Source organism: Pan troglodytes, chromosome 16, assembly GCF_028858775.2.
Source record: "Pan troglodytes isolate AG18354 chromosome 16, NHGRI_mPanTro3-v2.0_pri, whole genome shotgun sequence".
NCBI lineage: Eukaryota > Metazoa > Chordata > Mammalia > Primates > Hominidae > Pan > Pan troglodytes.
In genome coordinates this window covers 9,727,460-9,751,210 of record NC_072414.2, presented here as the reverse complement: position 1 = coordinate 9,751,210, position 23,751 = coordinate 9,727,460, and the positions used below count along the sequence as shown (strand labels likewise).

The window sequence follows — 23,751 nt, the reverse complement described above, 5'->3', positions numbered from 1 at the left end:
TTTCCATACTCCTTTTATCTTTCTTCCTTATTTGGAACACGCACCACTGTGCACACACACACATGCACACATGTGCACACGCCTGGGAAGAGTCAGCAGCAGATCTTCCTGCAAGCCTAACAATGACTACTCCCCACAGCGCTGCACAGAGGACGTGGGTGTGGCTGGGATTGTGGGCACTCATCCAAACAGGTCCACCCAAGAGACAAATTGTTGGAAACTATTTTCTCAGTAAACTAACCCACACAGAAGTCACCTCTGGGACGGCTCTTCCCGACACTGACGTGTCCTCTGGGTCTGGACTCTCCAGCTGTTCTCAAGCAGGACAGCCCTGTCCCCGCCTCACCCCGGCTGAAATTCCAACACTCATCTGACATTTCATATCCCTGTTTCTGCTTTCTCGTCTACAGTTAGCACCGAAGACTTCAACCGTCTACCCAACTTTTCACATAGATCATGTAAGCACTATGGGAGGAAAGATGCTCCCCAGTTTTGATCAATGCACCTCCTAGAATGGCGTTAGAAACATAATAAATGCTCAGTACGTATCTGCTGAATGAATTAAACCTTACAAAAATGAGTCTTTGAAAACACTGAGTTTTATACAAAATTATCAGTCTAGGGATCTCCTAGTTCTGCAGAAATGACAAATGTTACAAATGAACTAGAAACTGCTACCCACAGAACGTCTGAACGTATGCACCTTCGTGGCAGGGCTGCAGGGCTGCACAAATGTGCAGGTGAGAGACAGCAGACACCCCACGCAAAGTGGAGGAACCCGCTCCGAATCCACACTGACGGATGGGGTGGGGGAGGGGAGGCACCTTGGGAGAATCTCCTGACTTCACTTTTTCTGTTTCTCATCTATAAAATGGTGTGATAATCATTATCTCACAAGATTTATACTTAAAACTCTGTGGAATTGTGTTTAAAAATGTTTGCTCTACTACAGTTGTGGGAGATACAGTAGGCCTGGCGTGCAGGAGGCTGAACAAATGTGAGACATTGCCTGACAGTGTGATGCTCCACACGGGGGCCTCTCTCAATTCTTGGATAACATCCATTCAACTCCAACTCTTACATCAAATCTTTACGTCTCAAGATCTCTGTTTCTTTTGCCAGAAGTGAAATAGCTGGGTGATTTAAGGTCCCGGAGCCATCAGCCCGGTGTCTAGGCCTCGCCTTCAGATGCTGGGGTCTGGGTGGGCCATGCCCACCGCCTTCCGGCTTTTGTTGTAGCCCCTCAACACTGTGCACTTTTTCCAATGCTCTTCATTAAATACAACCCTATTCCACCTCCGGGGCACCTTCTGACCGACGTCATTCCCCATAGTGCCTGGCACCCGAGACCTCTCCATCCTGGCCTTCAGAGTCAGTTTCAAGCTCCTCTTTCTGGAACCTCCCTTGACCTCTCATGGCCCCAAACCCCTAACAAAAGCCCCCTGGACTCATCTCACTGCTCCATACTGGGCATCGCTGGTGAATAGGCCTGAGTCCTCCACGTATTGGTCCCGTGGCTGGTCTTTAGGTGGGGTGTGTGTGTGTGTGCATGCGCGTGCGTGTGTGTGTGTGTTGTACCCGTTCCGCACTGCCCACCCCCTCCAGGTTTCTCCAGGGCTGGCCTGCTCCACACTTTCCCCATCTCTCAGTCCAGGGTACCCTGGACATATTGCTGCAGGTAACTTGGGCCCTCTCAAGCCCAGGCTGCTGCTCCATGAACCCTCTCAAAGGTGGGGCTCCACGGCGCTGCTGTCTAGAGAGCTGCCACCAGTCTTCATCCACTGCAGCGAGGGCGTGGCTCCAGCAGCGTCCAGTGGCCAGCAACTGCTCCTGGCATCTAGCAAGTTCTTATGCTTGGCACCTCCCTGGCAATAGCCTCCCCGGCCCCCAAGGGAAGGCTTCTAGCAGGTTCCACCAGTGCAGCCCCTAAGTACCTTTTCTGCCATCCCCCAATTTAAGGCTGTGCCCCCTGCCACGGTTCAGGGGTTGGGAGGGTACTCTTCCCTGAGTGGGAGAACTCTGTCTCAGAGCCAGGGGCAGTGGCTGTCCCTTCATCAGCTATTCCCATATATATATATATATATTGGAGACAGAGATAGGGTCTCTGTCCCCCAGGCTGGAGTGCAGTGGCATGATCACAGCTCACCGCAACCTCAAACTTCTGGTTCAAACCATCCTTCCCATTCAATCCCTTGAGCAGCTAGGACCACAGCTGCACACCACGATATGTGGCAATTTCTTTTCTTTTTTTTTTTTTTTTTTGAGATGGGGTTTCTCTGTGTTGCCCAGGCTGGTCTGGAATTCCTGGCCTCAAACAATCCTCCTGTCTCAGCCTCCCAAAGTGCTGGGATTATGGGCGTGAGCCACTGTTCCTGGCTCCTATATTCTTCAGAGTCCTCTTTACTTCTTGTTTATTTATTTTTTAAAGATAACAGCTTTATTGAGATATAATTCACATATCATTACTTCTTATAACCCAATCCCCAACTAAGAATTCTTCACATCAGACTTTCTCTGATTGAATCATGTGTGGTTTCTGTCTCCTGACTGGACTCTGCTGGATACCCTAAGTTCCTGCATTAATGCCACGGCCCGCTCTTCTCCTTAAACTAAGCGTTGCAAATCACTTCTAATTTAAGTGATTTGCAAAGGGGCTCCCACTTCCAACTGATCATTCATTAAACTGGTAAAATATTATATTGTATTTCACATAAGTCAGTGTACAGATTATTACCAGTTCTTAACCTGTCTGAGACAAGCTAACTCAGTATTACAAAAAAACTAATTGAAACACAGAGTACTTAAATGTTCTTGGCATTTGTGGTTTTTCAATTGCTGGGGTTTAAAAGTCAAGAGACTTGCTTCCTTTATTTTCAGTGGGGTGGTTCATAGATTTCAGAATATAATGCATAAATGGGAATTTGGATACCAAAAAAATGTCTTTGGACCTTTAGGGAAAGAGAAAAAAAAAAACCCAGAAAGTCGGGGGAAAAAGGTAATTGGGACCAGAATGTGCCTGCAGGTAAAGAATTTTGGTGCTAATAAAACAATTTTTTAAAAACCCTCAGAATTGTTTAGGCTGTTAATTTGGCCACTTTGACCAGATCATGGCTCAAAGCTACTTCCTCAGCATTCCTGGGGCCCTGAGAAGGGTGATGTAGATGTGTTGGTCTGCAGCCATCCTCGAGTTTCAAACATCTAACTTGTAAGCAGCTTATTTATATAAAGCACCACTGAGCTATGAAGTGCTGCAGTTATTGTTTGGGTAAAAAGTGGGCGGGGGAGGACTGTAGATACGACTGGGTTCAGAAGTTGAAGATCAGAAGATAGGAAACGGGGAAGTTCTTATTTATTTTTTTTGAGACGGAGTCTCGCTCTGTCACCCAGGCTGGAGTGCAGTGGTGTGATCTCGGCTCACTACAACCTCTGCCTCCCGGGTTCAAGCGATTCTCCTGCCTCAGCCTCCCGAGTAGCTGAGACTACAGGCATGCACCACCACGCCCAGCTAATTTTTGTATTTTTAGTAGAGATGGGGTTTCACCATGTTGGCCAGGATGGTCTCGAACTACTGACCTCAAGTGATCCACCCGCCTCGGCCTCCCAAAGTGCTGGGATTACAGGCATGCGCCACCATGCCCAGTAGAGGAAGTTATTCTTGAGAGTTGATCAAGGAGATCTATCTATCTGCGGCGTTCCCCTACCTGCCATGCCAAGTGTGCATGCTCCACCCTCCAGTGCTTAAATTCTGCTGTATTTTCCGCCTCGTCTGAGGTTTCACCAGTAGATACTCATCTGCATTTGTTTAAGTGGCACTCACCCTCTGTGCGTACAGGCTGCTCCTCTCAGAGGTGACATTCGAGCTATCAGCCCTCTGCCTGCCCCTAACTCTAGCTGAGACCCCGGGAACTGAGAGGGGATGCTGTCCCTGGCTGATGTCAGTGTTAGTTCACATCCCTGCAGAGGAGACGGGGGCAGGCCTAGGGGAGAAGCTGAGAGTGAGACCGGCTCACGCCCATGACTTCCTGAAGAGAGCCGGGGGTGGGGGGTGGGCACGAGGGCCTGGGGCGAGGGGGTGGCAGCGGATGGGGCCCACACTTATCACCAAACCCTGGAGCACAGTCATGGAGAAGCTGGGCGCCGCCGGGCTGTGCCTCGAAGGGTCCCTAACTCTTTCACCAGCTCTCCTGATCTAAATGAGAGCACTCCATTAACAACAACAAAAATACTATTTTTAATTTTTATGTCTGCTTTGCCTCATTCCAAAAAGATTTGAGGCAGCTCACAAAAATACACTTGGCATAAAAGAAGGTTAAAACACACACACACACACACACACAAAGTAAATGAGGAAATCATGGCGGAAATCAGCCAGGTTGGAACAGTCAGGCAGATGCTTGTGTGGTACTGACGCCTGCTGCAGGCAGGCCGGGCGGGCGAGGTGTGGAGTACCTGGCCTGCTGCAAGTGTGTCAGGCACCTCCCCCTGTGACGGTGACCGGGGGCATCTAGAGCGGAGACAGGGATGCTAGAGCCCCCCACAACCCTGCCCAGCCAATCGCTCACCCCCCTACTCCCTACAGTGCCCTCGCTGAGGTCCACAGACAGCAGAGCCCACTGCCCCAGGGAAGTCCGATGGGCTGGTGCCGAGGCCGATGGGAGAGGGCACTGTCTGATAGAGGAGGAAAAGCCCAGTGGCATCCTCCCTGTGAACCAGAGGCCGGCTTCCCCACCCTTCAAGGCAGGCCGACTCAGACCTGCTGTCTAGGCCAGAGCAGGGCTGGGAGAAGGAGGCTTGGGAGGAGAAGGCTCAGGCCAGGCCCATTTCCTTGTAGGGTCTTCCTGATCTCTGAGGGCTCCTGCCCCTGTCAGTTCACCTGGCATTAGCACCTTGCACTCCCGGCACAGACCTGGCGGGTGGGGCCCTTTCTCCCTGGAGCAGGGACAGAGGTTGGGCAACCCGATGGAGTCGGTGTGTGCAGCTGTCACACCTGCTTCCCTCCAGCCTCTCACCCCTCACCCTGCTGCACGGTGGCCGGGGCACACCAGAGGCAGGATTCAGCTACGAAGACCTCGCGCTGAACCCAAACACCCTTGAGGAGAAAACGTTCCTGAGCATCCTGGTGGGAACAGGCCGTGACTCCTGCTGTGTTGCCATTTAGTAAACCAGTGAAACAGCTAGGTACGTGTTGACCATCAGCTGCTCATAAATGTTCCTTGTAACTTTACAGGAACAAATAACATTCTGAGAAACTTAGACACGCACAAGAGAAATCAGAGTCAGAGAAACTGAATCCTGCTTCCCACAGTCACAGGCGGGTCATGGGCTCAGGTAGGTCAGGGGTCCTCTCAAACCCTCAGACTCGTCTACTAGGAAAAACAGCCTGGTCTGACAGAGAGGAAAATGCAGGTGCTCTGAGCCCCAGAAGGCTGTCATGGGGACACTGTGTGGCTGTAATGCCTGCGAGGCCCTGGAAACGTGGGTCACTTACCAGCTCCGAGAAGCCGCGGACCACCTGCCGCCGCTTCAGGTTGGTCTCTCCATCCAGGTTGGCGGTCTCGATGTGGCATAGCCCGTCGGGGTCACTGGAGGAGAGCAGCAGAATGTCCGCAGGGAAGATTTCGTTGCAGCGAAGACGCACAAAGTCTCCCACGTGGATTTCTTTCCAGGATCGGTTCACGTATTTCTTTTCTTCCCTAGAAAACAGATTTTGATTAACAAAACTCACGAGACATTGGTCGTGGCTGGATCTGGGTGATGGGCACGTGGGGCTCATATGGCAATTCTTTCTACCTTTGCATAGGCTGAAAATTTTGATAATAAACAGGTGTTTTAAAAAGAATATTTGGCCGGGTGTGGTGGCTCACGCCTGTAATCCCAGCACTTTGAGAGACCGAGGTGGGCAGATTATGAGGTCAGGAGTTTGAGACCAGCCTGACCAACACGGTGAAACTCTGTCTCTACTAAAAATACAAAAATTAGCCGGGTGCGGCGGTGCGTGCCTGTAGTCCCAGCTACTTGGGAGGCTGAGGCAGGAGAATCACTTGAACCTGGGAGGCAGAGGTTGTAGTGAGCTGAAATCACACTACTGCACTCCAGCCTGGGCTATAGAGTGATATTCCGTCTCAAAAAAAAAAGAAGGAAAAAAAAAAGAATACTCATACCACTGAAGCTCACTCAAAGTAAAAGAAGAAAAGAGTATTCATAAAGGCCACATATTGTATGACTCCATTGAACAAGCAAATGCATAGAGACAGAAAGTGGATTTGTGGCTGCCAAGGGCTGGGAGAAAAGGGAGTACCAGTCACAGCTTAACGGCAAGAGGCTTCTTTCTAGGAAGATATGAATATTCTGGAATCAGTAACAGTTGCACAACACTGAATGCACTTGAATTTTTCACTCCAAAATGGTTAAAATGACCATTCCTAGGTCTACACTCAGAAGAGCTGAAAGCAGTGACTGGAACAGGTATAGCAAGCCAATGTTCACAGCAGCATCACTCAGAATTGCTAGGAGGTAGGATAATCCATGTATCCATGAACAGGTGAATAATAAACAAAATGGAGTATTATCCAGTCATGAAGAGAAGTGCTATAATACTGAAGACATTGTGCCAAGTAAAATGAGCCATTCACAAAAGGACAACTCTTGCTGGTTCCACTTAATATAAGGTGCCCAGTGGGGGAAAATTCAGAGACAGAAAGTGGATTAGGCACCATCAGCGGCTGAGAGAGGCAGAATGGAGAGTTACCATTTTATAGACACAGAGCTGCTGTTTGGGGTGATGGAAAAGTTTTGGAAATACATAGTAGTGATGATTGTACCACACCATAAGTATCACTAATGTCACTGAATGGTACACTTAAAAATAGTTAAAATGGCAGATTTTATGTGCATTTTATAATTTAAAAAATGTAAAATGGTTAAAATATTAAATATTATATTTTGCATGTTTCATCATAATAAAAAATAATTAAAACACGTTAAGCCATGGGAAATGGGACTTAAAGTGCAGCAGGTAAGGGAGATACTTGGCAGTTGGAAGGCCCCCTTACCTCCCAGGGACACATTCCAAGCCACCTGCTTAGAACAACACCCAATACAGTCAGCCTGCAGAACCTACAAGTCACTATCAACAGATATTTAGATTAAAACATAATTTTTAGATTTCTTCTTTAATTCTTTTTCCTGGAATAACAGGCTAACTAATGTCACAAAGGTCATTTCTAAGAGATCCTTGAAGGCGGTTTTGGCCATTTTTAAATAAGTGGAGGAACATAAATTTATCTGAACAAGGTATGTTACACCTTGGAAACATACCTTGGAGAGGAAATCTCATTGAGAAATCCTCTGGGTTGCCGGGTGCCATGGCTCACACCTGTAATCCCAGCACTTTGGGAAGCTGGGGCAGCAGGATTGCTTGAGGCTGGGAGTTTCAGACCCGCCTAGACAACATAGTGAGACCCCATCTCTACAAAAAAATTTTAAAAAATATTAGTTGGGCATGGTGGCATGAGCCTGTAGTCCCAGCTACTTGACAGGCTGAGGCAAGAGCCTCACTTAAGCCCAGGAGATCAAGGCTGCAGTGAGCCGTGATGGCACCACTGCACTCCAGCCTGGGTGACAGAGTGAGGCCCTATCTCAAAAACAAAGAAACAAAAAACCTGTCCTCTGGGTGATACTGTAAAAGAGTAAAAAGCACTACAACACATTTCATGTTTACCATAACCATCTTACTAATCCTCCCATCCTACACCCCCCATAAAACTCTACTCTCACCCGAGTTCCAAGAGAGCAAGGAGTTTGGTTTGTATCTGGAGGTGGACTGTGTGGGCCACATCAATCAGCTGCCTGAGCACTGGATGAGAAGTATGGAGAGTTTGCAGAGCTAGGAAGCCACACGCCAATTTTCTCACTTCTATTTTATTCCCCTGTGTGGATTTGAGGGACCCCTTGGCAAAGTTCCAGAGGCTCCTAGGAAACCATCGGCTGCCCTAGATGCTGAAGAGAGGAGTGTCCCCTGCCATTTTAAGCCTCTACTTTTTTTTAAATCCTCTAATTCAAGATCCACCAAACCAGTTATGTACAAAGCATAGCTCTGGGGCACTACGTTGGGAACAAAGATACATTAGATGATGCGGTTCTGACCTCGAAAACAAATGCAAGGCAAGCTATCACCACTAGAGAGCGCCCTTTGGGGACTGCGGAGTCAAGCCCCTGAAAGTGGTCCCAAAGTTGTTCTTTCTGAGCTTACCCAAGCATTCCTCAGAGCTGCTTCTCCTGCTGTGACAAGCTCGGTCACCTGCAGGCCATGTGGTCCCAGCATGGTCAGTTCAGGGAACCATGGGGTCCTCTGGCCATGCAGAGGCTCGTTCCTCAGGCCCCAGCCCGAGGTCTGAGAGGAGGCATGGCACTGGCCCCCATCCCCAGGCCATCCAGCTTACGAAGGCCAGTCGGACCCCTTCTGAGCACAGACAGGAAGCTGTGATGACTGAGACACTGACATATCTAGCCATGTGCCTACTTCCTTTTCCAAAGGTCAAGCCTTGACTTCATGTCATTACAAGCTTTTTTGTCCTTCTTCCTTCTCATGAGCGTCTGCTGGGCTCCTACAGAGGACACGAAGCCATTTGAAAGGGCCTGTCCCTTTGGAAGAAAGTTTCCCAACGCTCAGTCACAGTTTGCTCTCAGAAGAAGGCAGCCTATGCCCGAGCATCGGCGGGGCAGGCTTTGTTGCGATGGGGTCCCCAGGAGACCGGGCAGTCCTGGGCCTCACCCTGGGTGGAGGAGGAGAGACACCGCAAGGCACTGTCTCTGTTCAGTTTATGTTAACTACATTCCATGTATAACTCTCATCCAAAATAAAGTCAGTTTCCATCTGCTTTGTAATCATAAAACAATAGCTTGCCTGCCCCATCCAGGAGGCTTTTAAAATAGAAACTTCAGGGGAGGGATCTGGGCTCTGAAGGAGATTCCCCCCTGAGGACCCTCCACACATGGAGAGATGGGGGTGCCACGTGCAGACCTCAGGTCACTGTCCTGGTTTGTGGGAGCGGGGGAAGGGGTTCCTCATGGGCTGCAGAAAGACGCTGGCTTCTAAGAAAAGGCCCTGGCCAGGTGCAGTGGCTCATGCCTGTAATCCCAGCATTCTGGGAGGCCAAGACTGGCGGATCACAAGGTCAGGAGTTTGAGACCAGCCTGACCAACATGAAGAAACCCCATCTCACTAAAAATACAAAAATTAGCCAGGTGTGGTGGCACGTGCCTGTAATCCCAGCTTTTCGGGAGGCTGAGGCAGGAGAATCGCTTGAACCCGGGAGGTGGAGGCTGCAGTGAGCCGAGATCGCGCCACTGCACTCCAGCCTGGGTGACGGAGCGAGACCCCATGTCAAAAAAAAAAAAAAACAAAAAACAAAAAGAAAAAGAAAAGGCCCTGCAGTCCACGGGAATCCCTACCAGGGACAGACCCTGGAAGACTCAGATTCAGGAGCCCCTTATGAAGGAACAGCGGGACAGGCCCCTCCTTACTGCAGCAGACCAAAAAGGCAAGAGATGCCTCAGGGGTCCAAATCCTGCAACCACTCCAGCTGGAGCACCCGGCAAGGAGCCTGGGCCCACATCAACCCTGCCATGTCACCACTGGCTGCATTTCCCTAATTTTTATTCTTCTTATGATATAGATATATAGATAGATATAGATATGTGTTTATATATATATCTATATCATAGATATATATCTTATGATATAGACAGATATAGATATGTGTTTGTATTTATGTACAAATCCCCTCCTTTCCATGGGGGGATATCTTATTTTTTCTAGCCTTTCCTAATGTCCCCTGAACTGTGTCCCCCGAGAGACTATTTGGAGAGAGAGGCTCTAAAGAGGATTAAAGTTAGAATGAGGCCATAAGGCTAGGCCCAAATGCAATGTGGCTGGGGTCCTTATAAGAGAAAGAGGCAGCAGAGGCGTGCGCACACAGCCGTAAGGACAGGGAGAACATGGCGAGGGGAGGGGCCTCAGGAGGACCCATCCTGCCCACACCTCGGTGTCTGACTTCCAGGCTCCAGAACTGCGAGGTGATACATTCCTGCTGTTGAAGTCACCCCATCTGTGGTCCATTGCTACGGCAGCCTGAGCTGACGAATACACTTAATAACGTCCATTCTCGTGACTCTGGCTGGAAGGAGCAGCTCACAAGCTGTAGTGACAGAAACTGAAGGGCAGGCAGAAGCAGTGAGTGGCAGGAGAGGCATCTCACCCTGCAATCTGTCCCCATGCACAGGTTCTACATACCCCCAAGACAGAAATCGAGCCCACTGGCACAACACTCTTAATACCAGCCACTCAACCATGCCCTTCTTGAGGCTTTTATCAGCACGGACCTCTAGAGACAGGAAGAACGGCTGGCTGGGGAAGTCTGCCTGTGCTGCTGAAGAGGACATCGTTGAATGGGCATCCAGTTCTCTGGCCCTGGTGGCTGGAATGGGGGCACCACCCACCTCGCCCAGGGGCAGGGTCTGCTTGGAGAAGGGACAGAGTCCAACAGTGACCAACTTTGAGTTCAAGAGGCTGGTGGGGCTGTGCGGGGTCTGCTCTCCGGAGGTGTCTCCAGCTTTGAAGACAGGCAGATGGAGACAGAAATATTTGGGGGTCTTAAGCACAGAGGTGACAGCAGCCCCCACTGTGGATGTCATCACTGAGAGCACCAGGGAGAAGTGTGGGGAGAAGGAGAGCTGAGGGCTGAGCACAGGCCATGCAGGCAAGGTCGTGCCCAGGCGGGGAAGCCAGCGGAGTGGCTGGGGGCAGAGAGGCGCCACGCCAGCACACGGCATCGGGGTGGGCCAGGGCTGACCACACAGGGCCCGGAGGACACAGGGTTCCTGGGTGCCTGCCACCCCAGCCAGCAGCCACAGGTCTGCCTCCACACCTCGGCCTTCACCTCCCACGGCCGAGTGAACACGGCTGGAAGGACATCTCGAATGTGTGCCCGTCACCACCGCAGTTTTACTCCATTTTTGGAGACAGTAACTTCCAGTGGCACATCCATGAAAGCAGACAGTCCTCTTGCGCATCACTCAAGCACATTTCATGCCCAGCTGTAGCGAGACCATGTAGTCTTTTGAATGACAGAACTGTTCTTCAGAAGTGGACCTCCCCTACAAGGGCCATGGACGACTAAGAGCTTGGGACAGGTCTTTAGGCCACACCAGCAGGAGCTCTAGACGCTAAATTCCTCTCAGCATTGAGACATCATTATCATCTTTTTTTTTTTTTTTTTTTGAGGCGGAGTCTCGCTCCATCCCTCAGGCTGGAGTGCAGTGGCGTGATCTCGGCTCACTGCAAGCTCCGCCTCCTGGGTTTACTCCATTCTCCTGCCTCAGCCTTCCGAGTAGCTGGGACTACAGGCGCCCGCCACCATGCCCGGCTAGTTTTTTTTTTTTTTTTTGTATTTTTAGTAGAGACGGGGTTTCACCGTGTTAGCCAGGATGGTCTCAATCTCCTGACCTCATGATCTGCCCGTCTTGGCCTCCCAAGTGCTGGGATTACAGGTGTGAGCCACCGTGCCTGGCCCATTATCATCTTAACTGTAATAACAACATTAAAAAATCAGCAAAGCTGTGCTGGATATCCTATTATGACCCAGGCCTGCACAGAACATTTCACAGTCTCTCTCAGTGAACCCTCCCGCGATCCTGACAGCATGTTCCCACTTACAGACATGGAAACCAAACACGCAGTGACTGACCTCCCAAAAGTCACACAAACCTGGGTGACTCCAGGGTCTGGGAAGCCTTAGAGAGATTTGGTTTTGAAAGCACATCTGATCTGGTAGCCTAAAGGAGGAATATCTCATGAAGACTATAAAGTGCTAAGCAAAAAAGTTCTTCCATTTTTCCCTTTAAAATTATGCAGTGCAGAGACTAATGTGGTCTGAGATAAAATATCACTAAGCTTGAGAAACGGTGGAGGCTGGGCATGGTGACTCACATCTGTAATCCCAGCACTTTGGGAGGCTGAAGTAGGAGGATCATTTGAACCCAGGAGTTCAAGACCAGCCTGGGCAACATAGTGAGACCCCATCTCTCCAAAAAATACAAGAATGAGCCAGGCGTGCTGGCACACCTTGGTCCGAGCTACTCAGAAAGCTGAGGTGGGAGAATGACTTGAGCCTGGGAAAGTTGAGGTGGCAGTAAGCCCTGATTGCGCCACTGCAGTCCAGCCTGGATGACAGGGCAGGACTCCTTCTTAAAAAAAAAAAAAAAAAGAAAAGAAGAAAGAAAAAGAAAAAGGTGGGAGGAAAGGCAGACAGTTCCAGATTTGTGCCAGTGTTTGACACAGACATGGAGTAACACCGTTCAGTCCATTTGCCAAAACCACTTCCAACGTGCAAACAACCGGAGGGGGCTTGTCCAAGATCAGGAGTCACCAAACTGTGTTTTTTTTTGCTACAAACTGGGAAGTGCCCCCTACATCGGCCTGCACAGATGAGGGATGAACACCTCCCTCACTGGTACCACCTGCAATTGGGACCATCTGAGGTGTGGCCACAGAAGGACACTGCCCTCCCCCGGGCTCACCTTGGGGACTTCCCTCTGGGCTAAATAAGCCACTGAGAGAGTTCCCGCTAGGGCAGGGTAGCTGTTTATTCCCCTGGCTTTAATCAGGCTGATTTGGTGGCTTTGAGAGGTGCTCCCATCATGGGCAGGGCACACCTGACACTTGAGGGGCCCCAGCCTGGCCACCTGACAGGTTCCTTCTCACAAAGCCGCCATACCCTTCCTCACAAAATCCCTCCTGCAGGAAACATGTAGGAGCAGCACTAAACAGCTGGCTTTGGAATGATCAATAATTAACGAGGGTGCTTCACATCTGGCCACTACTTTCATTTAGGGTCACAAAGCCACGGTGCACACACAGTCTCAAGTGCATTGATGACTCATCCCCAGTAAGACAGGGCGCCAGCCCAGAAGCCTGGACTCTGAGTGCCCGAGTTCCTGATCTGCAGAACGGGGGTCTGTAGGATCGCTACAGTCTCCCCCAGCAGACACTGACCCATTTCCCCATAGCCCTCTGCTCCCGTCCCACCCGCTTCACGCTCTTCTGGCTGTCACCAGACTGTCAACAGTGACTGTTCAATTAAGTGAGAGGCCGTGGCCACTATTTTGACTTCACATCTCCTGTTTTCTTTTTGAGCATGGTTTTTCCTCACTATTATTGTTGAAGTGAGTGTCTGATTTTGACTAATACAATCAGAAATAGTACAAATGAGCAGCGCGTTATATCTTATCTTTGATTTGTGGTTTGGAATTAAAACAAGAGCTGTTACTTTGATTTTTTTATTAGAAAGATGGTAAGATTGCTCACAGGATTTCCATGAAATGGAGAACACAGACAGTACTGCTTGAGGTGCGGTGGTATATAAAATATGATTATGCGTTTAGTATCATTCTGTATTATTTCATTGGAAGAGAACAATTAATCCCTACAAAGAGAAAGCTCCAATTAAACCTGTGTTACATTCGACTAAACCTAGAAAAATCTGGATGCTTTGTGCCTTATAGATGAAACAGGTAATGTGTTATTTTGCGGGGCTGTTTGTTTCTGAGACAGGGTCTTGATCTGTCATTCAGGCTGCAGTACAGGGCTGTGATGATAGCTCACTGCAGCCTCCAACTCCCAGGGCTGAAGGGATCCTCCCTCCTCAGCCTACCAAGTAGCTGGGACGACAGGTGTGCACCACCACACCCAGCTAAGTTGTTTTTTATTTTTTGTAGAGATGGGGTTTCACCATGTTGCCCAGACTGGTCTCGAACTCCTGGGCTCAAATATCCACCTGACTCAGCCTCCCAAAGTGCTGGGATTACAAGAGTGAGCCCCCATGCCTGGCCAGAATACATTTTTTAAGAAAAAAGAAGACATGTTAAAGAAGCTAACATGCAGACCAACTAGATTGGGGCCTCCCAAGTGAGGTCAGCCTGGGGGACTCCTTTGGCCAACTAACAGGAGAAGTGCGTAACACTTTAAACAAACAGAGCAAATGTGAAACCAGGACACAGTGAGGCGGGCCCTAAATGGGAGGATCACCACAAGAGATCCAAGAATCTTGTGGAATAATCATTAGTGCCAAGGCCGATGCCTTGGGAATAAGAAAACCCTTCTTGGAATTTATTTTTCATATGGTGGACAAATAAAGAAGTGTGTGTGTGTGTGTGTGTGTGTGTGTGTGTGTGTGACAGAGACAGAGAGAGAAAATAATTTTACATCACTTAAAAAAGACCAAACAAGACTCTGAAATTATCGCAGATTTCATATACACTCATTATACATCAGGCAGAGAAGCAGAAAGCCCGGAATGCCAGCAACAATAGCTTTCAAGGGTTTCTCCGCCATCAGCGCTGTTGAGATTTGGGGCTGGATATCCTTGATGGTGGACAGCTCTGGGCTCTGCACTTTGTTGAGCACCATCCCCAGCCTCCCCCTATAGATGCCAGTAGGGCTCCCTCCCCACAAGTTGTTACAACCTAAAACAGCTCCAAACATTGTCAAATGCCTCCTGGGGGTGCAAAATCGCTCCCGGTTGAGAAATGCTGCTTTAAAACACCCAGGACAAAGATTCTGGAAAATGGATTATTAAGTAAATGTTTACAGAACCAACGTATTTTTAAAATCACGAAGGTGAGAACTCAGCACTGAAACAGCAATGGCAAAATCCGCAGTGGGAACGTGAGCCAAGTATGTTGCATAACGCTCAGAATGTGTCTTCCTTCCACCATAAACTGAAACATCTGCTCCTTCAGTGAGACGTGCTAATGGATTCCGAATCTAATACTGAAAGTGAGAGGCAGTGAGAAATGATAGTTGGAGTGCTTTTTCTGGAGTGAATCTTCTGATACCAAAATTGCCAAAAATACGGTAGTGTAGACTAGATGCACAAAATGTATTTTCTGAACTACTTTCTATTCTGTATGTCTCCTCGAGGTGATGTGAGCTCTAAGAAATGTCCCAGATGTGTGGAAGCACATGTGTGCATGGAGCAGACTGCTCAAATGAGTCAAGCTGAATGGAAAATACTGGTCGCTCTGTGGTAAGTCAGAAAGGGCTGAACGTTGTCCCAGCGGAACTCACCCCCAGAAGGCAGGGCCTCTGGCCTCTTTTTAGAATGAAGAAAGGATGCAGAGTCTCTCAGCCCAGAGAAAGTGACACACCATGCTATGCTCACATCACATAATTACTCACTACAATGCAACACTGAACACCCAGATTAAATCTATTTTCCCCAGGAAACACTAGTTTGCGAAAGCAAACCGATGCCTAAAAACAATATCACTTACAAACCTCTTAGTAAGTTTTAACATGAAACTTTTTTTCTGACAAATCATTTCTACTGTGGCCTTTTCTGCATATAATGGTACATTCTCAAAGTATCTTAGTAGACCTCAAGACATCTCAATAATACTGCCCACTAGTAATGGATGTAAAACACTCCGGGGCACTTCTAGAGTTTTCAAGGTAATTTCTTATGCATTAATTCATTCATTGGTATGACAATCCCAGGAAATGGGCAGGAGTTGTGCGCTCCTTATTCCTACGGAGAAGTTTTGCATTGTAAATATTTTTTCCTAAGAGGCTGTAACAATTCACACTCCTCCATCAGTATCTAAGAGTCTCCAGGCCCTTTTTTCTGCAAAACCAGCTGCTTTGTCTTTTTAAAACCTCCCTGCAAGTGTTTTTTGTTTTTTTGTTTTTTTTTAAGACAGGGTCTTGCTCTGTCGCCCAGGCTGGAGTGCAGTGGCACGATCTCGACTTACTGCAACCTCCGGCTTCTGGGTTCAGCAATTCTCCTGCCTCAGCCTCCCCAGTAGCTGGGATTACAGGCGTGCACCACCACACTTGGCTAGGGCAGGACATCTACTTTTCTTTTAATGTGCATCTCCCTGCCACCCAGACCACTTGGCAGGCTCCTCTGTGAATTAACTCTGCATGTTTCCCCTTCAATCTTTCTTTTTTTCTTCTTCTTCTGATTTATTTAGTTAGAGACAGGGTTTCACTCTGCTGCCCGTGCTGGAGTGCAGTGGCACAATCTAGCTTACTGCGTGGCACAATCACAGCTCACTGCAGCCTCTACCTCCTGGGCTCAAGCAATCTTCCCACCTTGGCCTCTGGAGTAGCTGGGAGTAGCTAACATGCACCACCTGCCCAACAGTTTTTTAACTTGGTTGTAGAGATGGAGTCTTGCTATGTTGCCCAGGGTGGTCTCAAACTCCTGGGCTCCAGCAATTCTCCCGCCTCAGTCTCCCAAAGCACTGTGATTACAGGTGTGAGCCACCGTGCCTGGCTTCCCTCATTTTTTCTATTGTATTCTTTCCTCTCTTCTTGACCACGAAACCTGTGAGAGAATTCATATTGAAAATATTAACCCCTTTTCTGTCTTTTGCCTTGCAAATATTTTTCTCTAAGAGCCATGGTTTGTCGGTTTTAAAATTTCTAGTTGTGGCATAATTTTGGTATATAATCCTTTCAGATTTTTATATAGGTAAATATATCTGACTTCTCCAGGCCTGGCTAAGACAGTCACCTATGTCCCTGTATTATACATGTTGTTTCCAAGTATTGCTTGTTTGTTTTTTGTGGGAGGAGTGCAGAGTATTTTTTTTAAAAAAAAAACATTTAAATGGTCAAACCAACTGATGTTCATTTTCCTCTGTTATGACCTGAGCATCCAATGCTGCTTCTTCCAGACAGCCAGTTGTGTCAATATTGCTAACTAGTTCTTTTCCCACTGAACCTACATACCCACTCTGTTACAGATAATATCATTTGATTTGGGCTTACTAGGTTCCATTAATCTACTTGTCCTTTCTCATGTCAACCCCACATGGCATGGTAGTACAGTATGTTGGATCAGTGCCACCATCAGCTTCAGTGCTGAGAGTATTCATGCAAAGGTACCTGCTCAGGGTGGAGCCCAGAGACAGGGCCCTGGGCCAGCACACTGGGGAGGTCCTGCTCTGCTCTCTGCAAAGACAGTGGCCACCAGCCCTCCCCCTGCCCCAGCCAGTCTGAGGTCCCATAGCCACCAGGAGGGCTTAGGCAGGATGCCCCAAAGCCTCAACAAACACCCATGCAGGTCATTTGTCATAGAAAAGGGGGCCAACCCCAGACCCACGTGGGTGACAGATGTTGCATGTATTTAAATGACCCTGCAAATGCTCCCAGGGGTTAGATGGCCTACTGCAGCCTCTATGTGGATGTCCAACCCCAACCCCCCAAGCACTGGCCTGGGGAGGGTGAGGCCCGCGTTTAGAATTCAGATCTTAGAGCACGAAGCGCGCACTGCACCAGGCACCTCCAGAGTGTTAATTCACCTCCAGGAGACTTGTTTGGAGTGTCAGTTTTGTTGCTTTGAGGTCCATCTCCCCTGCCAGGGCAGGGCTCTCACCGCTAAGACCATCTTTACCTGCACAACTTCACCTGCAGCCCCAGTTCCAATATCTGTTAAAAAAGTTGCTCCTTTTCAATTTTTTTTTTTTTTGAGATGGAGTTTTGCTCTTGTTCCCCAGGCTGGAGTGCAGTGGTGCAATCTTGGCTCACCGCAACCTCCACCTCCCAGGTTCAAGCAATTCTCCTGCCTCAGCCTCCCGTGTAGCTGGGACTACAGGCATGTGCCACCATGCCCAGCTAATTTTTGTATTTTTAGTAGAGACAGGGTTTCTCCATGTTGGTCAGGCTGGTCTCGAACTCCCGACCTCAGGTGATCCACCCACCTCGGCCTCCCAAAGTGCTGGGATTACAGGCATGAGCCACTGCACCTGGCCTCAATCTTATTTTTAAGACTGTCTTGGCTCATTTGGAGGCATCATAAATGTTAAGGCCATTTTATTCAATTCCAAGAGAAGCCTCCAGATAGAAAGGCATGCGACTCTTGGGAGAATGAGCACTGCAATCATACCTGCTCTTCCCGTCCCACCCAGGGCCCTGGGAGATGCTGCAGTGCCTCATGCACGCTTACACCCTTTAAAAAGATATCGCCACTTTCTTCATGAAGCTCCTAAGCCTCTTGTTAAGTTTCTGAGTACTGTGCAGTTTTTGTTCCTATTTTTGTAGACCACCTTCCCCACTTCCCCTTCTAAGTGCTCATTGTGCTCCCTGAGTGATTATAAGTAGTTCTCTGTAAGTGGCCACAGGTCTTCCCCAGCAGCTCCACTTCGCTGGGTGTGAGTTCTGTTTGTCCAAACCCTCTTCCGCTCCCTGGCAGCCAGGACCCTGCGGATGAATGGTTACTATTTTGGTTAGCATAGCATGCTTGGGTCAGCTTTCTAAAGTGATGGCAGATCCCTTTCTTAGAAAAGGTGAAGTGGCCTCCCAAGAGTTGTGGGCACATAACTTCCCCCAAACCTCCCTCAGAAGCAAGGGAAAATCAGCCTGGGGAACCAGGGCATCCAGTCGCCTTTGCATGCACAATTGACCTCTTTTCCACTGGAGGCCCCCAGACCTCTGCAAGCCCAAGTTTCCTCCAAGATGCTCTGCTCTGTGGGACTCACCCCAGGGTTCTCCGATGCCCCACCAGTGCTGTCTAGGGACCCAGGGAACCCAAGTCCTGCCCCAGATTCCCAGGGATACAGCAGCTACCTCATTCAGGATGTGTATGGGAGGGAGAGAAGGGTTTTGTCCAGGACACCATTTCCCCAGAGTCCCCTGATTCCTCTAAATCAGAATTCTGAAGGTGAAAAGGCTTCACTGATTATAAGGTCCCTCTCTCTCATTTTTCATTATGAGGGGATTAAAAGCCAGACAGGCAGATTGATTTTCTCACTCATGTGAAGGTGGCAGCCTGGGTCAAAGCCCTCAGATGTGCCTTTCCCTGAGGCTTCTCTTGCAACAACTTACTGAAAGCACTCACCCTCCGATCAGTCCCTTACTAACATCACCCTGCCCAGAGGCTGGCTTCTCCTACCACGCAGAATTAAAAATCACAAAGCAACCTCTTTAATAAATAAATAAATATAAGAAGCAAAAAAAAAAAAAAATCTCTGGAAATATCTCCAAAAAATATCACAATATTTCTCCATAACATATTTACTGCAAATATCCCTAAATTGTAATGGGCTACAGAGTATGATCAGTAAAGTACCTTAAGCAAACAAACACTGCCCCGTCTTGGAAGACCCAGCCCTGGGAATAGAGGGGACTTTAACATATGGATCAAAATATACTATGGAGACATGATTTCCCTGGGCACAGTGTGCAGTGACCTAAGACACCTTTGTGAATCCCGGCTTGGAAGCCGACGTCAATTTTCCCAGTCAAGCATCAACAGCAGCAGTGCCCTCGCGAAACTGACTTTACCCGGTAATATTCCGAGAATGGATAACAAGGCTGAAACGCAGAACTAACTACAAACTGAGTTTTCCTCCTTGGGTAAAATACAGTGAGAAGGGCCATGCAGATGGTCATCTTCTCTGGAGGCCACACACGTGGATTCCACAAAGGCCATTGCAGGGTCATTGTCACCAGTCAGTCTTGGCAGTGTCCCTGGAAGGTGTGCCATTCCCATTATCAGGATGAAGAGGGGGTTGAGTCAACGCCCAAAGACTCACAGCTGGAGGTCAGAACAGCAGCTCTAAGGAAGGCCCAAAACTCAACTGGCTCATGCCTCCCAATTTTAGAGTATTTGGGAGACAGGAAGTGCTGAGAAACGGGCATTGCTAAATCACAGTGGTTCTCTCCTATCTTTATTTAGGAAAAAAATTTTTTTTTTCTTTGGGAAAATTGTGTAGGTTACAACTGGCTATATCCCAGGTATCTTATGTGACCGCGCAAGCATACAACAATGAGCAGCTCCCCTTCTGAGGGACTGAATCAGCCAGGGCATCCCCACCTTCTCAGCACGAATCACAGCCACACAGCCCAGCCCACCCGGGGCCTGGGGGCCACCCAGGACACCACCGTCCACGTGACTATGACACAGGCCCACGGAGGGAGGGCCTGCGCCAACTTGGCACCTTCAGTCCAATGTTTAACATCTAATGAATGGCGACCTTGGGCTTTCCCTGCCACCTGCTGAGAAGAGAGAGTGACAGCCTCTTCCCTACACTCTGCCCAATGATTTGAGATTGAATACCTTTCCTATTGTAAATAGGAACAAGAACTGTTTTAACATTTTTGGATTTCTGATGAAGGGAATAACAACCTAATGCCACAGAATGAGCTCTGATTTTGGTTTTAGTCATATGTTATGACACTTATGCTTACTAGTAGGGGTACTTGCTTTCCCAGAGTGTGCCAGACAGGCACTAGCACTAAGACATCTGTCTGGAAGTATTTCTTTAGATATCATTTTATTCCTTCACTCTGCAGTCCTGTGTAATAATACACACTGGGAAAATTTTGACGTGTGCTATAGTGTGGACGTTTGTCCCCTCCAGACCTCTGCTGAAGACCGATCCCCAGCGTTAGAGGTGGGGCCTCATGGGAGGTGTCTGGGTCATGGGGGTGGATCCCACATGGATAGATGATTGCCCTGGGGGTGTAGGGGATGTGCGAGAGTTCTGGCTCTATTAGTTCCTGTGAGAGCTGGTTGTTAAAAAGAGCCTGGCACCCCCCTCCTCACCCCTGTGATTCTGCTCCCCTCTCCCTTCCCCTATGAGTGGAAGCAGCTTGAGGCTCTCACCAGATGCAGATGCTGGTGCCATACTTCCTGTACAGCCTGCAGAACCGTGAGCCAAATAAATCTCCTTTCTTTGTAAATTATCCAGCCTCAAATATTCCTTTATAGCAACACAAAACGAACAGGGACAATATGTGAAAATAGTTTGTTTCAGGGCTAGGCGTGGTGGTTCACATCTGTAATCCCAGCACTTTGGGAGGCCAAGGTGGGAGGAGTTCAAGACTAGCCTGAGCTCTACAAAAAACAGAAAGAAAATTAGTCAGGTGTGGTGGTGTACCCCTGTGGTCCCAGCTACTTGGGAGGCTGAGGCAGGAGGATTGCTTCAGCCCAGGAGGTTGAGGCTGCAGTGAGCCACAATAGCACCACTGCACTTCAGCCTGAACAAAAGAGCGAGACCCTGTCTCAAAAAAAAGTAGTTTGTTTCAGAGCTTATAAATATGAGTGTGGCACTGGCCTCTTTAATGCACACTGCCATGGTCTAATTATGGCCTGTGTGCATGCATGCAGCAATGCCCGAGCAGCTGGAGTTGGAAAAGAAGCCTCCGTTCATGCACAAACGTGGTACTCATGAGTCATCGGGGAGCTGCTAGCCCACCTCACAACGTGGCTTCTTCCCACCCACACTGGGGGACCCTCTCCCATAGTCATGGACCCTCCACAAGTGAGGCAGACATCGTCAGAGCCACATGTGTCCTGGGCAGGTGCTACCTGCCTGGAACCTGCCGGAGATCCCTCTGGGATGGGTCAACTAGGCCACAGGACAATGTGACACTTGACAGAAGGTGGTGACAGCTGTAATTTGAGCTGGCCTTGTAGAGGCCTTCCTCCTTCCGTAGCTTTGGAGATGTTTAAAAAATTTAAATTTTAATTGCCAAATAATAATTGTATATAGTATGAGGCACAATGTCATGTTTTGATACATGTATACACTGTGGTATGGTTAAATCAAACCATTAACATCTCACATACCGATCTTTTTTTCTGATGAGAACATTTAAAATCTACTCGTTAGCAATTTTGAAATACACATTGCTATTAACTATGGTCACTGTGCTGTACAACAGATCCTAAAACGACTCCTCCTGTCTAAGGGAAACTTTGTATCCTTTGACCAAAATCCCCCCAAGTCCCTTCCAACCTCTGGTAACCCCCATTCTACTCTGCTTCTATGAATTCAACATTTTTAGGTTCCACGCGTACGGGAGATCATGCAGTGTTTGTCTTTGTGTGGCTGGCTTATTTCACTGAACATAATGTTCTCCAGGTTCATCTGTGCTGTTTCAAGTTCTAGTAAGTTGGAAATGTAATTTTTTCAGAAAAGAATTCACAAAGTACATGTCTTTGTGAATAAGGACTCCTCAGTGGCATGAGGACAGGCTAGCCCCCTCAGAGAGAGTCCCCTGAGGCCAGTGCCATGGTGGCTGCCCTGGCCCCTGGCCCCTGCCCCCACCCCACCCTTTCAGAGGTTCTGTGCTCCCTTGAACTCAATTCTTCCTGACTTTCTGCCACACTTTTCCATTTTGTGCTAGGTTTTCTCTTTGAAATTACAGACTCTCTACATACGGAGACACGACACGCTCTGGGCTCCAGGTGCCAGTGCTGCAGCTCTGGAGCGGGGTCAGTGGGTCCTTGGGCCCCTCCTGGGGGGACAGCCATCCAAGAAGGGCAGCCCAGCTCCACAGCACGCAGATCCTTCTCTGTCACCAAGGTCAGAGCTGGGACTCCTCTGGCTGCCACTCTTTTGGGGCAGGCAGATCACCAGGAGACTGCCGCCCTGGGGGGTGAGGGTGGGGAGAGAGATCTTCAGCCCTGCCTTTACCCTCCACGTGCCGGCACAGCCATGCTACCCGATCTCACCCTGGGCTGGCTCCTCGTCTATGTCATATCCTCCAGGGACATCTACAGGGATTAAACTGAAAGTGTGTTACCCAGAGAGCACAATAAGAAGTTGTCCAAGGAGAGAGTTAAATGTAAGACTTCTGTGTTGTTATAGACTTCATTTTAAGCTTCTTAAAAATATAACCCTTGCAAAATTCGTCAGGGTCACAAATCTGGAATCCGGCCTAGTTAACTGGAAGAGGGAGGGAGGCCCCGGGTTGCATTCAGCCAGCTACTCCCATCACTGGAGTTAAGGAGCTCCTCAGCTTCACTGACATAGGCACTCTCAGCAATGAGAGCCCTGCCCTGGCAGGGGAGATGGACCCCAAAGCAACAATATCAAAACTCCAAACAAGTCTCCTGGAGGCGAATCAACACTCTGGAGGCGCCTGGTGCAGTGGGCGCTTCATGCTATAAGGTCTGAATTCTACATACAGGCCGCACCTTCCCCAAGCCAGTGATGGGAGGCGTGGGGGAAACCAGTGCCTGTCCAGCCCTCCCCCTGCCCCAGGCAGTCTGAAGTCCCATAGCCACCAGGAGGGCTCAGGCGGGAATCCTAAAGCCTCAACAGACACCCACGCAAGTCCATTTGTCATAGATAAGGGGGCCGAAGCCCAGATTCATCTGGGTGACAGATGTTGTATGTAATTAAATGACCCTGCAAACGCTCCTGGGGGCTTAGACAGCCTACTGCAGCCTCTACATGGATGTCCAACCAAATGGCCAGGGCGGCACAAGGCAGCAAAGATCAAGTCCACAGAGAAGGCACGCTCTTTTCCTGCGGGCACTGTGCCGGACTCCCATCTGGTGAAACAGCGCCCAGGTCTCCACGGCTGAGTGAACTGGGCAATCCTCAGACACTGAGAGGGAGAACAAACTGCAGACTGTGGGGCAAAACCGATTCTGTGATTCTGTTGGAGCTGCCTGACAGCTGTGCCCGTGTCCCTTCGCTCCTCCTCAGGAGGGCACTGTGCGCCTCCCGCATCCACCAGCCCGGTACAGGGATCCCACTCGGAGGCCCCCGACTGGCTTGAGTGGTTTGCTCTGTGTCCCCTGTAGAAGAAACAAACTCCCCCGTCCTCATGTAACGGAGGCTATGTGACTTTAAAAAACAAACCATAAGGTGCCTGTTTGGCCCCTCTCTTTCTCTGTGCCTTTCCTTCCTCTCCCCATGCCTGCTTGCCCGCAGTTATTTTGGTACAGG

At 49.0% G+C, this 23,751-nt stretch overlaps 1 protein-coding gene across 2 annotated transcripts in view; it reads right to left on the bottom strand.

Moving 5' to 3' along the window:
* The window catches only part of ATP10A (ATPase phospholipid transporting 10A (putative)), a 185,270-nt gene that overhangs the window by 97,092 nt on the left and 64,427 nt on the right, over nucleotides 1-23,751 (bottom strand). For both annotated transcript variants that reach the window (XM_510255.9, XM_024349066.3), the window contains exon 2: nucleotides 5,489-5,693. In XM_510255.9, the coding sequence (XP_510255.4) occupies nucleotides 5,489-5,693 (205 nt within the window). The remainder of the gene's footprint in view (nucleotides 1-5,488; nucleotides 5,694-23,751) is intronic.